At 32.2% G+C, this 14360-nt stretch overlaps 1 protein-coding gene across 2 annotated transcripts; it reads left to right on the top strand.

Moving 5' to 3' along the window:
- Window positions 1-1285: 1285 nt before the first annotated feature.
- On the top strand, window positions 1286-9560 carry LOC132735197 (receptor tyrosine-protein kinase let-23-like). 2 transcript variants are annotated; one of them, XM_060722127.1, is made up of 4 exons: window positions 1286-1420; window positions 7092-7184; window positions 7566-7728; window positions 8216-9560. In XM_060722127.1, exons 2-4 carry the CDS (start codon window positions 7099-7101, stop codon window positions 8447-8449), a joined length of 483 nt encoding a protein of 160 aa, XP_060578110.1. In that variant the 5' UTR covers window positions 1286-1420; window positions 7092-7098; the 3' UTR covers window positions 8450-9560. The 2 variants fall into 2 exon arrangements, with proteins under 2 accessions (XP_060578110.1, XP_060578109.1); XM_060722126.1 differs by lacking the exon at window positions 1286-1420 and adding an exon at window positions 5634-6281.
- The last annotated feature ends 4800 nt before the right edge of the window (window positions 9561-14360 follow it).

A 14360-nucleotide genomic window follows, 5' to 3' on the forward strand; every position in this document is an offset into this window, starting at 1 on the left:
AAAAACAACAGCCAAATAGAATCTAGTATATAAATGTCAAAACTGAAATTAAGCAGCCAGTAGTATAACGTTATCAAAGCAAAACTTGGCGTCAAAAGTATGGTATTGTAATCATGATAATAAGCAGCCAAAATAGTATATCATGGTCAAAGTGAAACTTGCATTTAGCAGCTTATAGCATAGCATTGTAGAAGTGTAAATGGGAAAAGCATAGCACAGGCAATGATTTCTTCACACGAAGTATCGATAACTAAACGCGGAATCTGTCCATTTAGACGTATACTTTTGATAACGCAACAATCTTTATCGTGCATTAACTTCTGCAGAAGCCCTGGGCATATTAAATCTCCCGACCAGCGGGCTTGTGCTGTAAATGCGTATTCGTGCTACTACAAACGTCAATGCACGAGCCCTCTATACTTTCATAAAAACTGTGCACGCAGAGACTAACGGATAAAAGTCATGCAGCGACGCGCCATTGTTGCACGTTTTTGTGTGTGACTCAACGCGCCATGTAATCGCAATGACGACTGTCAGAAGACATATGACTAGCACGTGAAAAGCATGACGAAACCGTTTTCTTTATCAAGGACTGAGAATCAGACGTTAACTTGCAAGAATAGTGTAATGCACCTTTTTCACAGATTAACATCTGCAGAAGCCCTCGTATTTCTAGTATAAATGCGCCCTCGTGCTTCTGCAGATTTTCATGCACGATAAAAAAACTACAGTTTTAATTCGGTAATGCTTTACTGTAGGAAGTTCAGTCACACAAAGCTTTACTATATTTTTGACTGTTTAATTTCACTTATATTTTAGGCAGCATCATATACGCGACAGTAAAACTACCAGGGGCGCCATTGCATTTTAGCGTTTTTCACATTATGCCCTGGGTCAGCATACTAAAATTGTGCAACAACGGCGCTTGGCCACGAGAATCTTTCAGTTCATATATGTTTTATTCTCCGTTAATGTATACCTGCGGGCGCAGCTTTTATGCAAGAATTATTGGATTATCTTTATTATCAGCATAAGTAAAAAACACGAAGGTGGGATCCCTTGTTGTGAATGTACAATCAACTGTTAAAACTTTTAATGTTAAACCTTTTTCATATTTTTAATGAAATAATTACTAATGTCAGATATTTTTGAACCATATATACAATTAAAATTAGTTTGACTCGAGTACATTTTGCTAATATTACTTTTAAAAAACTGCAGTGTAATTTAATGTTAATTATTTTCCCGGATATTCTTGGAATTCCGTCAGCTGGTTTAACGGTATATTCAAAAGATTTGATTTCTTTCATGGTGCTAGAATTAGAAACATGAATTGATATAAGATACCATAAATTTATTAGCCACTTTATTCAATTGCGAAAAAAATCATGTTCAGCTGATACCGTGGAAATTATTTCAGGTAAATCAACTTTATTAACTATCAAAGATCTATTTTCTCCGCTTTACCATGTCAGGGAAATGTTTTCTAATTTGTTTATCTGTTTGTTATTACATTCATAATTGACAGATGATTAAATAGAACCGGTAGTGAGATTAGATTTCTATATAGACATTTTCGCAGACTATTCCAACAATCCGAGAAATCTCGTGTTATCTCGTTGATATCTCATAATCGCAGCACGTGACCAACAGGGGACCTAAGCTATTTACGACAAGAGTTTTCCTTGGATCCTTATCGTCCTGCAATTATTTAGAAATATAGTAGGTGGTTGCTATTTTCATCCTGGGCTGAGATTATATCTCAAAAGATATAGTATCCAAGTTATGAATCAAATTCCAATCATATTACATCATTCATTCACAAACTTCCGAGCGTTTCTAACCAATCATATTAAAGCTTTCAAGAGTGTTTTCATGTTATCAAAACATATCTAAACTGAGCAATGCCAATAAATGTATCAAAATTAAAAAAAAGTCTAGGTATCAAATCTAGGCATTGTTGTAAATATCTATTACAAATACTTGAATTATATCATGTATGGACGAGGAACTTATGTTCTGAATGTATTTCCATTAACTATTTAACGTTAATTTCTTAAATTAATGCACGGATTTATATAACATGTATTGATGTAATATAAATCTGTGATTAATGTAATTTATCATTCTACAGAAAATTAATTTACACGAAAATGACCATGCTAGGATCTGCTGCAGATACGGCGCAAAATTTTATCCCTGAACTAGTTTTGCAACTCAATGCACCATAGCAATTTGTCAAGGACAAAAAGGGAAAGAAAATAGAGTGATAGAATAGTACAAAATGTTAGAAATGGCAAAACGTCCATAAGCTTGAAAACGTTTATTTGGAATCAGCCTTTAATATATTTATAAATATTCTCTTACTTTCTTTTTTTTAATTTGAGCGCACTGTTTAAATACCAATTTCAATAGCAAATCTCGATTAAGAAAAATATGTGCATATACTATGTAGCACAGTATTGACGGGAGATGGCGGGCAGGGGTATACGTGCCCGTGTGTCTTCAATTGCAATTTAGCAATTTAGCAATTTAAAGATTTTTGTGGATGAGTCAAATAAAGTGTTTACCATCCGTTAGTCATGATTAATAAAAGTGAGACACCGTAAAGATGTTTTATTGGTAAAATTTCGAGAGACTGGTATTTAATTTCGTATTTAAACATTACTTTGCTTTCAATTTAATCTTGTTATTAGTACAAAAGCACTACAAAGACGTTAAGAGTACATTTTTTATGATACACTAACCTTAACTGGTCATTTAATAGCTTGTAAAAATATTGATGATAATGAATTTGATTTAGAGATTTGTGTACTTCGGTCGCGAATTATTGCGCGATGATTAACATGCTTGTAAAAATATTGATCTGGATTAAAAAGGGCGGTTTCCGTCAAAGTTGTAAGGGTTTTCATCAGTTTATTTGTTAACAACCGTTTCGATGATAAATATATTAATTTTATTTGCAATTGTCACAAAGACAGTCCGCGTTAAAAGTAATGTATTTGTTTTATGTCTCAGATATCAAACCACAGACACGAGAACTATTCGTTTGAAATGTACTATTCTATAAATTGTTTTAAATGATTGGTTTCTATTTTTTAATATGTGTATTGTAGAAATACGTTTATTTATTTCGCAAATCAATGGACCATCCGCTCCATGGTCCACAGTTCATATATCTACAGTTCATCTATCCGTTAGTCAGCGTTACTCCACACTTTCTGCATGCCAGTTTTCCGTTTATCTATCTACTAGTCCGCCATTAATCTGTATATATGTTTGTCTACCGTTCATGTCCCCATTTAAAGTATGAGCACTATTTGTCCAGTATTTCCGCAGTTCATATGTCCGTTAGTCAACCCCATATATCTACGCTAGTCAACCCTTTTCTAGCGTGCATCCATCTGTCCGTTAGTTCCTACACCAGTATATTAAACAGACATTTGATGGTTTTTTATGTATTACAGGACATAATCATTTCTTACAAAACTTCACTGTTTGGCTCAAACGTGTACATTGAGATTGAAAAATAAATAAAGGGATTACATAAGATCAAAAGACGATCGGAGGAATGTCCAAATAATGTAGGTTTGTAATAAACGATCGCCCATTATCTGCCCGTTAGTCCCCAAAACGTTCATTCTTCGATAGATTCCTTGCTAATGCTGTAAGTCAGAAAATGAAATAAACAAAACGTGTGTAAATTATTAGCTCGACTATTCGAAGAATATGAGAGCTATTGTAGTCGCCCCGGCGTCGGCGTCGGCGTCAGCGTCAGCGTCCGCGTCTGCGTCTGCGTTGGTTAAAGTTTTTTGTAAAGTCAAATATCTCAATTATTGCTTGAGATATTCAATTGAAACTTACAATACTTATTTATAGTAACAAGGTACATCAGATTGACAAGTTGGATAACTCTACCTACAATATTGACAGAATTATGCCCCTTTTTAACTTAGAAATTTTGGTTAAAGTTTTTTGTAAAGTCAAATATCTCAATTATTGTTTGAGATATTCAATTGAAACTTACAATACTTATTTATAGTAATAAGATACACCAGATTGACAAGTTGGATAACTCTGCCTACAATATTGACAGAATTATGCCCCTTTTTAACTTAGAAATTTTGGTTAAAGTTTTTTTGTAAAGTCAAATATCTCAATTATTGTTTGAGATATTCAATTGAAACTTACAATACTTATTTATAGTAACAAGGTACATCAGATTGACAAGTTGGATAACACTGCCTACAATATTGACAGAATTATGCCCCTTTGAAACTTAGAAATTTTGGTTAAAGTTTTTTTGTAAAGTCAAATATCTCAATTATTGCTTGAGATATTCAATTGAAATTTACAATACTTTTTTATAGTAACAATGTACATCATTTTGCAAAATTTCATAACTCTGCCTGCAATATTTGCAGAATTTTTTCCCCTTTTGAAACTTAGAAATTTTGGTTAAAGGTTAAAGGTCTTCAAAGATATTTACTTGATACTTTACACATGTACTTAGGGTCATAATTTGAGGGTCATAATTGTATGTCACTGACCAAGTTCCATAACTCTATCTTGCATTAAGGCTGATTCATATCCCCTTTTCTACTTAGTCTCTTGGTTAATGTTTACATGCAAGTTTTACATATCTCAATAACTATTAAAGATATTTATTGAAAACTTCACATATGCAATTAGGGTCAGAATTGTAGGTCACTGACAAAGATCCATAATTCTATCTTGCATTTAGGCTGATTTTTCTTCCCTTTTTCAACTTAGAAATTCATGGTAAAGTTTTGCTTGTAAGCTGTTATCTCCATAACTACTGAAGGGTTTGTGCCTTTTTTGGGACAATTTTATGCATTCATAATAATAAAGCAGTGATTTACTTGATAAAACATCTTAATACCTTTTCTGTCAATTTTATGTATTCATAGGTAATTAGTATTATTATACTCAATAAAACACCCTTGTGACATTACCTTCCAAATAGTCAAGCCAATACTGTATAATTAGACTCTCTCTAAGGCCTATAACATGAATTTATAAAAAAAATTAGCCCTTTTGTGAACTTAGAAAATTTAACATTATCAAGGCTCTTTAACTATCAAGCACTTAGAATAGTCGAGCGTGCTGTCCTACCGACAGCTCTTGTTTTTCTATTTCTTGACGTAGGTCAGAATGGGACAAATAGTTTAGTCTTTTAATAATAATTTATACCTTTGGAAGCAAAGATTTACTTGCAACAATTACATGTTTGATATTTCGGTTGAAAGCAACTGCGATACATAATTTCAATCGGGTAAAAATAGATATGGAACTGTCCAAAGTGTTAAAGTGGACAATGAAAATGCTGAATAAGTTGTGAAATAAGTTTTGCCAAGAACGCTATATTTGAATCGACACCCGTCCAATGCCAATGCACAAACAATACTTGACAATTTGTTAGCATATAACCTATTGTCTAATAGAGATAAAATATAGCCAAATTGTCGGAATGTAAAAGACAGGTTTTTCTTTTTGTTAATATATTTATTAAATTTGCAAACACTGATGAAAAAACTTGATGTTTTGTTTGTACCACATCATCACTTCATTTCAAGTCCCTTTTCAACTGCAACTATTAAAATGTTTCATTTGATATATGAACAAGAAATGCAGTATTTTAGGCCATCCTTCAAAGATTCTGGAGGTTGAATTTTAATAAGATTTAATGTTTGATTCGCCAATAGAACTTTTTCTAACAACCTACCGTATCGTGATCGGATCAAAATATATTTCTGCGGTTATGTAAATATGATGAAATAAGCCGGAATATGAAGTCTGTATGCCTAACTTCTTAACAAATAGTAGTTATTAAATGTGATTTGCAAATAATATGGTGGATATTTATAACCCTTTAATTTGATTAACAAATACGATAGTTGGATAGTCTATTGTGCAAATATTCACAATTATTCTTCACTTGTTTCTTTACGAAATAAAGGAGAAAACTTTGGTTTAGTTTTAATCTAAACATTGAAAGTAATAAAAAGATGCAACAGTGAGAAAGCATTTCAGAAAAAGAAACTGAGTTGCAAAAAGGACATAGACCAATTTATTACTGGTCTTAAAATAACTTGACGACCAATTACTTAAATTGGAAGATTTCATATATCTTAGATTTTGATTTTCGACGACGAAATCTTGTTTTTCTTTTAAAGAAAAATAGATTAAATACTTACAGCAATGGAAATGAAAATTGTAACTTTAGTTCTTATTCTAGCAACAACATTGATGGATTTAATGTAAGTATTTTTATCCTCTGTATTAATTAAGGAATTTAGTTTTATATTTAACATAAAATAAGTAAATCTTTTACCGAGAAAAAATAACATCTTACAAAAATACTACCTGTATTGCCTAATCGAAACCAATATTTTTCCCAAGTTAAATAATCGGTTTTATCTACCTTTTAACTGCTAATAAGGCTGTAAAAAAACCTGCCAAGGATTGTGTACATTTGAATATAACTAAAATATTCGTATGCAAGATGGTAATAAGTTGAATGAGACTTTTTTAAAGACTGGAATGGAAGAATGAATAAATGTACTATTCATTAGATAAATCAAAGATATAGATAATAAATGAATAAAACGATATTAATTAAGATATATTGGTTATACAGAATCACTTTAAAATTTTTAAGACGAAATTTTAGTCAGTAGTCAGATTCTACGATTTTTAATCAAAAGAAAACTCTTATTACAGAAAAGGTAGTAGTAGATCTGCCTGCAAACAATATACTCCATCTATTAGTTCGTTAGTATTGAAACTTGATGAGTATACTCTACAAGTGGATATATTTGCGTGTTGAAAAATTTGCGGATCCACAATTCCGGACATTATATTTGAAAATTATCTTTTAATGCCTTAACAGTGGAATTACTCAAAATTTATAAGTTCTTTACATAAATATCAACTCGGCATATCTTTGTGGAAATTATAACATTCAGTTTAATATAATTATGTAAACTTTGTTTCACTAAACAAATTTCATGTACTATTATTTCTGCCTCAAATCGACGATACAATAACGCCACCTGATGTATTTCCAGAGATTGTATGCCGACGTATTGGTGTCCCGACGGAAGATATCCCGACGAGAACGGCCAGTGTAACTTGTGCTATGAAAACTGCGGTGCCGACGGGTAGGTTTAACATTTGTTTTACCGTTTTTATCATTTTTTTGTACATGTGTAATTTATAAATTGAGATATGATTGCGAAATCTTCTACATGTGCAAACTATTGTACTTAAGTGTTAACTTCTTGATGAGATAAGATTTTGACAGGGCCAACACTCTAATGTTGTTAAAACTTGTGGTATGAACCTTTTGCTTTTATTACATGTAAAACAATAACAGGATCCATGTACATGTATATACTGTAAACTTGTTCTTTATTTTTCATCTCATGTTCGCATGTGAAATTGTATCGGTTTTGTAAAAAAATAAAAAAAAAGCTATAAACTATTAATAAACTACAGATGACTTGAAAGTCGAATAGTAATAACTGAGTATTTATTCCTAGGTGTACGGGTCCTGGACGCCATCTTGGAATCGGCGGTTGTAACTCGTGTTGGTTAGGTCTTGAACATCATCACCATAGGGTCACGTGCATGTCTCCATTCACAACAGTCTGTCCCGAGGGTTTCTACAGGAAAAGATCACACCACAACGGACAAAGTTTGACGGTAAATATTTCTTTAATCATTATCATATTTTATAACTTTTATTTTATTGCTATTAAGATACGTTTTAAAATACCTTTAATATTATTATCATATAATATGTTTTCTAGTTAAAAGATTAAGCGATATATATTAATTATTTTTTCTTTTAAATAATCAGTCTATTGTCATAAAAACTATGTGAGAACAAGCTTTATCTAAATAAAAAAAAACTAATTTAAATAACATTTGTTCCGAAGAAAGTATAAAATGTGCAATGGGGCATTCTGCTAAAAACAAATACGAAATTTGGGGAGAAACAACATTTTTAAATATGGCGAAAATCCGAGATTGCGTTTTATTTTATCCTACACTTAATATATTTTTGTAAAATATGTCCGAACATTTGAACGAGCACGAAGTCACATTTTATTATTATATTGAATGAATTATTATTAATAGAAATACCATGGGTACACCTTTCTAAAAAAATCTTTTTCTTCTGTTTTAGATGTGTAAACGTTGTCACCCCCTGTGTCGCACGTGTGATGGTCCGGGAATATCATCGTGCGAAACATGCAGACTGTACAGATGGGACGGTATATGTATAAGCGTTTGTCCGGTTGGTTCCGTCATGCGTGGCGTAAGTCACCGAAAATGTGTCGTAGCTGGCGGACATTATGGCGGAAGATCCCGGGCATTTTACCTTCTCCCTTACAGGGATAGATACCGACACAGTCCATAAACATTGGACGGTAGAGCATTTTAGACCAAAGAAACTATCTGAGAGCACTATAACTTAGTGCAAGCAAAGAGAATGTGTTTCCATGGAGAACACTATATTTAGAACGGGGGTTTGGGTAACGTTGTCCATTATCATAAATGAAGTAGGACAGAGAAATGTTTAAAGACACAAATTTTTCTCAGCAAATGAGAGATAAAAAAAACATGTATATATTATTGACCGATTTCAAATTGTAACAAATTCGCTTTTCGAGAATTTCGCAAAGTTTTCTACAATTTGTATTAAAAAAGAACCTCTGACGAAATCCATATGTTTTCCCTAAAGGTACTTTTACAATACCAAGGGTGAACATTTTTGGAAAATTTAATATTTTGTAAATATATAAATTTTACCGACAACGAGGGTTTACTAAAACTCCCTCAAAATAATAATAGCTTCAGACGGGACCTGATTATTTTGCATATCAATGTGAAATAATCTGGTTGATGGACAAAAAAAGAATGAAAAAAAAAGAAAAAAAAAAGATAAAATCTAAAAAAAACCTCAAACTTATATTATCAAATATGATGTAAAATTTCAACAAATACTTTTATGAATAATGCATAATCCAAGATAGATAACTTTAAAGAAATCTAAGATAAAATGACTTTAAACAAAATGTTACATTTAATAACGTTACATAATTACTATTACTTATCCATTTCATTAAACATTTCACATACATGTACATTTTTTCGGTTTTGCGCTTGCGCAGAAAATCACTTTAAATCCAATATAATTCATTTAGAGATACTAGTCATTTTTGTTAATAAATTTCGCATTTTTACATTATAAAACGTTTCATATCATATGTTGTTACTGTTATTAATTAAACTTATAATATCTCATAATTATTTATTATTCATATCATTAATTAAAAAATCCGACATACTCCTCTATCTGCGAAGATTAAAGTGGGGGTAATATAGACAGATACGGTTATTTAGATATTATTATAACAAGAACGATATGCATGTTAAATCAGACATGTTTAAAATATGCCATTTTCATTGTGTGCCTTATTTGTTTTTCATTTTATTTCATTTATTATTATTATTATTTGTTCTTTGACTGTATTTGTGTGCTTTTTTGGCTGTTTTTTTTTTTTTTTTTTTTTTTTTTTTTTGAGGGGGGGGGGGGGGGGGGGGGGGGATAAAAAAATCTTCTAGAATGCGTTTACCTTGTGTTTGACATAATTTATGTATCAAATATTCATTTGAAAAAAAGAGGAACATTGTTACTTGAATTAGTCGTTGCTTATTGATATACACCAGGCCACTTGTTATTGCTGTTATCGTTACATTACATTAAGAAAACATTTAAAAACAATAAAAATAAATGTTTTAAACACTCATTTGCGGTTTGCGCTATTATATTTCCACCCCATCCTTGTATTCGGTTGTTTGATAAATTCGCGGAATTATCGTAGTATCTGATGTAGATACAGGATATGTTGAGTTGTGTCAATGCATTAAAAATGAAATGTTTGTTAAGCTGCCTAGGATGAAACAAAACTCTTAATTCAAATAACAGTAAAGGTAGAAAATGCTATAGACCATGGTGGTCTGATGACCTTACTGTTAAATGGAATAATGTATGTTATGCTGAAAGAATGTATTGTAAATGCACCAATGTCCAAAATAAGAAACGTCTGAGACAGAACTACTGCCAGGAAAGGAAGAATTTTAGTAGGGCTGTACAGAAGACTAAAAGGTATTTTTGGTACAATTTACAAAACAGTCTTTTAAATGAGGTTGAAAAAGACCCGCAGTCATTTTGGAAAAATATTGGTAGAGTTGGTGTTGTTTCTCATAAATCCAAAACTATTCCTATGCAAATTGTAAATGATGATGGAGATTTAGTATCCGATATTCCATCTGTACTTGATAAATGGAAGCATCTTTTGAGAATTTATATAATGTTAATAATGATATAAGAAACAATCTTGTACATGTAAACCGGGCTGATGATACACCTCCTGGACAAAACACATGTTTAGAATTTTAAAGAGAGATCGATGTTTTAGAAGTCAGGAATGCTATTAAGCGGGCCAAAAATAACAATTTAAGGCTAGTGGGATAGATGCCTTGCCGTATGAGATATTTAGAAATGACGCCTCAGTCTCTTGTCTCCAAATTTTTTTAATATTTGTTATTCCAAAGGTATGGTTCCTTCTCATTGGGGAAAATGTATCATCAACCCGATCCCAAAGTCCAATACTCAGGATAGGAAAGACCCTATGTCATATAGAGGAATTGCATTAGCTAATACAATGTACAAACTGTATTGTAGTACTAACGTTTGTCAACATGGGCAGAGTCGAATGCCAAGCTTGAAGATGAACAAAATGGCTTTCGGAAACGTCGTAGTACAATTGACCAATTGTCAACCTTGACAATATTGTTGAAACACGTTTGAAATCCAAGCGATCAACATTTGTAGAATACATAGATTTTAGCAAGGCATACGACTCCGTCAATAGGGATATTCTGTGGAAGAAATTAGCCAATGTTGGTGTTAATGGTAAAATGTTCTTAGCTGTAAAATCTATTTATTCTAATGTAACAACTTGTGTACGGGTAAACAATTTGCATACAAACTGGTGTAATGTAAACAACGGCCTTCGTCAGGGCTGTGGCTTGTCACCAATTCTTTTCAATTTCTATGTTAACGATCTTGCTGTGAGACTAAAGGCATTAGGCATGGGTGTTGACATTGGAAACGAAGAAAAGTTGTGTATACTTCTTTATGCTGATGACATTGTTTTCATTGCTGAAACTGAGGAAGATTTGCAAAGTATGTTAGATGTTCTGTATGAATGGTCATGCGCCTTTCAAATGAAAATTAATCCGACAAAGAGCAATGTAATGCATTATAGACCAAATAATGTAAATAGGACCAATTTTGTCTTTAAATGTGGACCAGATAATTTTGAATGTGTTCCAAAATATGTATACTCAGGTTTAACACTTCAAGAGAATTTAGACTACTCTGTCACAGCAACGTTTGTTGCTCAGTCAGCCAGGCGAGCTTTAGGTCTCTTAATAGCTAAATACAAGTCTCTAGGGGGAATGTCTTACAATGTCTTTACTAAGTTATTTGAATCGTTGGTTTGGTCTGTGGTAGCATATGGAGCAGCTATATGGGGAAACAAATCGTTTTCATGTATTGACTCAATTCAACACCGTGCTGTGTGTCTTTTCTTAGGGACATCCCGTTTCTCTCCGTCAGCAGCCCTGATAGGCGATATGGGCTGGCAACCAACTTTCAGTAGACAGATGATAAGTGTTTCTAATTTTTGGCACAGACTATGTATGATGCTTAGGTTCAGAACAAACTACAAAGTTTTTATGTATGCTAATTCAATTGGTAGTACAAGATGTAAAAACTGGTGTTTCAGAACAAAACAAATTTTTAATGATCTTGAATGTACAGAATTTTGAAATATTGATACTATGGTATCAAAAAAAAAGCTATGTTAGAAAAAGTTCAATCTAGAACAATCCAAAGTTTTATTGCAGAGTGGAATGTTAATGTTACATCTGAAAGAAGTAGAAGCGGGGGTCGATGGCAACAAAGTGCGCACATAAAGGCAGTTTAAGACAACTTTTGGAACTGAGGAATACAAAAAATGTATTGCAAAATCATATTTCCGCGTTGCCACAGGTCCGATTTTGTTAAGTTCAGATGTGGAACTGCACCACTAAGAATAGAGACAGGTAGATATTAACGCCTACCAGTAAATGAAAGGCTTTGTCCTTTTTGTAATAACAAGGTAGAAAGTGAATTTCATGCTGTAATGGAATGCTTTATGTATGAAGATATTCGTGTAGATCTATTTGAAAAAGTGAGTGTCAAAAACCCACAATTTCACACAATGACAACTATGGAGAAGTTTACTTTTATATTCTCAAATACGAGTCGTGTACGGTATATTGCCAAAACCTGCTTTGACATACTTAAGAGAAGGGTAACTTTCCTTTACATATAAGAACATACAAATTGCTCTCTTTTTCCTTTTTCTGATGTGTCTTTTTATATGTTTTTATTTTAATTTAAAATATTTACATTGTATATAAAAGAATAATAGGTACATGTCAATGTTTTTACTGAAATGTAGGTTTTAAGATAAATATTTTAACCACACTAAGACTGTGGTCTGACATCGTTATCAATTTTTCAAAAAATGAATATTATTTTATTGTTTATATGGTCCTAGATAAATTTAATTGGACAGTATGAAAAAATTATAATAAAACAGTCTTAGTAAATTTTATTTGGCAGGATATGGTTTTAAAAATGTCATTAATTTACTTATATAAGTTTTAATGGCCATATTTATTACATATTGGACAAATATATGTTGCTTCTGTATAAAACATCCATTGACTAAGCCAATATATTGTATGGATAAAACAGATCTTCATGTAAATTATGTTGAAGAAAACAAATCGTTGATATACTGAAGTTAGTAATATTTTGAGATTGTAAAGTATCAAGTGTAATAAATGACATGCTTTCCAAGGTTAAATGATACATTATTGTCAATTTTTCTTCTTACCATTTGCATTTAAACATTTTAGTATCGTTTTATTCATTGTACCACAATGTAACCTTCTGTAGGAAAAACATGCAATAGTTTGAATATATTTAGGTCATGTTTTTAAAATACAACAACCTTTTAAAGAATGATAATGATTATGTGAAATTTGTATAGCTAGGGGGGATAACTCCTCAGTGCATAAAACAGTAAACTGCTGTGATATGGTCTGTGGAGTTGTCTCCCTTAGAGGTATACATAAAAATAAATAGTCTTGTAATTCTTTTAGAATGGCTTTTCATGTATTTTATGTTTGTGTTTTACGTTTTATATGTAATTTTATGTATACATGTAAAGATGAGACTGAAATAAAGAAATTATAAAGTATTACAATAACGGTCAGATGCATACGACTCGTTTAGTTACAGGACAAATCCAAACAAAAGAATTGCAAACATGTTTTAAACACAGTGTCTTGTGCAAGTGGAGATGTACATCCATTAAATTTTCTGAAAATTTCGCTTTAAGCGAAATTGTGATTTGTGAAATTTCACACTCCTCAATGAAATAAACATTCGAACCATGGCAAGAATCATTTCTGCATCTTCTCTAGACTAAAGAATACTAACCTTTTTCTGTGACCTTGACATTTAAGTTGGATTCCTGAAATGAGGACCGTGAACACAACCCCAATAAGATAAATTTTTGAAAAAAAGTAACATGACCGCATGTGTTTGAACCCCGTTCGATAGCAAATCATAGTTCCTTGAGCAAAACACTTTACACTCATTGCTTAATACTGGTTGGTTCCAATAGCGGATTCGAGAGTGTTCCAATAAGCAATAAGCTTTCAACACAAACGAACTAAAATTAATTCGTATAAATTAAAAAAGTAAAAGATATCGAGCTAACCTTTATACTTCCTGAGCAATTCCGTGCAATCAATGACACGGCTATACATACTGGTGACAAATGCTTATCCCTTTCAGTTCAAGTACATCTGGGGTTAAATAGGCGGACATTTGCCTCACATAAGGAGAGCGTAGACCTAGTGGTTAAGGTGTATGTTCCTCAACCCAATGAACATGGGTTCGAGAACTACCCAGGTCAAAGCCATATTTCTTCATATGACATCAGTACTGGTTAGTTCCAGGATGCGGACTCGAAAGTGATTAATGTAAGTTGCAAGAACTTATTTCGCAAATGAGCTTAAATAGATATGTTTAAACTAAACAGAGTTTAGCTTCCCATTTAGTGGGATTTCAACACGTGTGACCATGGGTTAAGTAATTTAAAGCTGCATCTCGGACCACACTGCCTAATGTTTAAAAT

This window comes from Ruditapes philippinarum, unplaced genomic scaffold, assembly GCF_026571515.1.
Source record: "Ruditapes philippinarum isolate M1 unplaced genomic scaffold, ASM2657151v2 ctg1516_1_1_1_1, whole genome shotgun sequence".
Lineage (NCBI taxonomy): Eukaryota > Metazoa > Mollusca > Bivalvia > Venerida > Veneridae > Ruditapes > Ruditapes philippinarum.

Coding starts and splice junctions, on each gene's coding strand:
- LOC132735197 (XM_060722126.1), top strand. CDS start 6,223: ATGGAAATGAAAATTGTAACTTTAGTTCTTATTCTAGCAACAACATTG. Junction 6,282..7,091: donor ACAACATTGATGGATTTAAT/GTAAGTATTTTT, acceptor ATGTATTTCCAG/AGATTGTATGCCGACGTATT. Junction 7,185..7,565: donor GAAAACTGCGGTGCCGACGG/GTAGGTTTAACA, acceptor ATTTATTCCTAG/GTGTACGGGTCCTGGACGCC.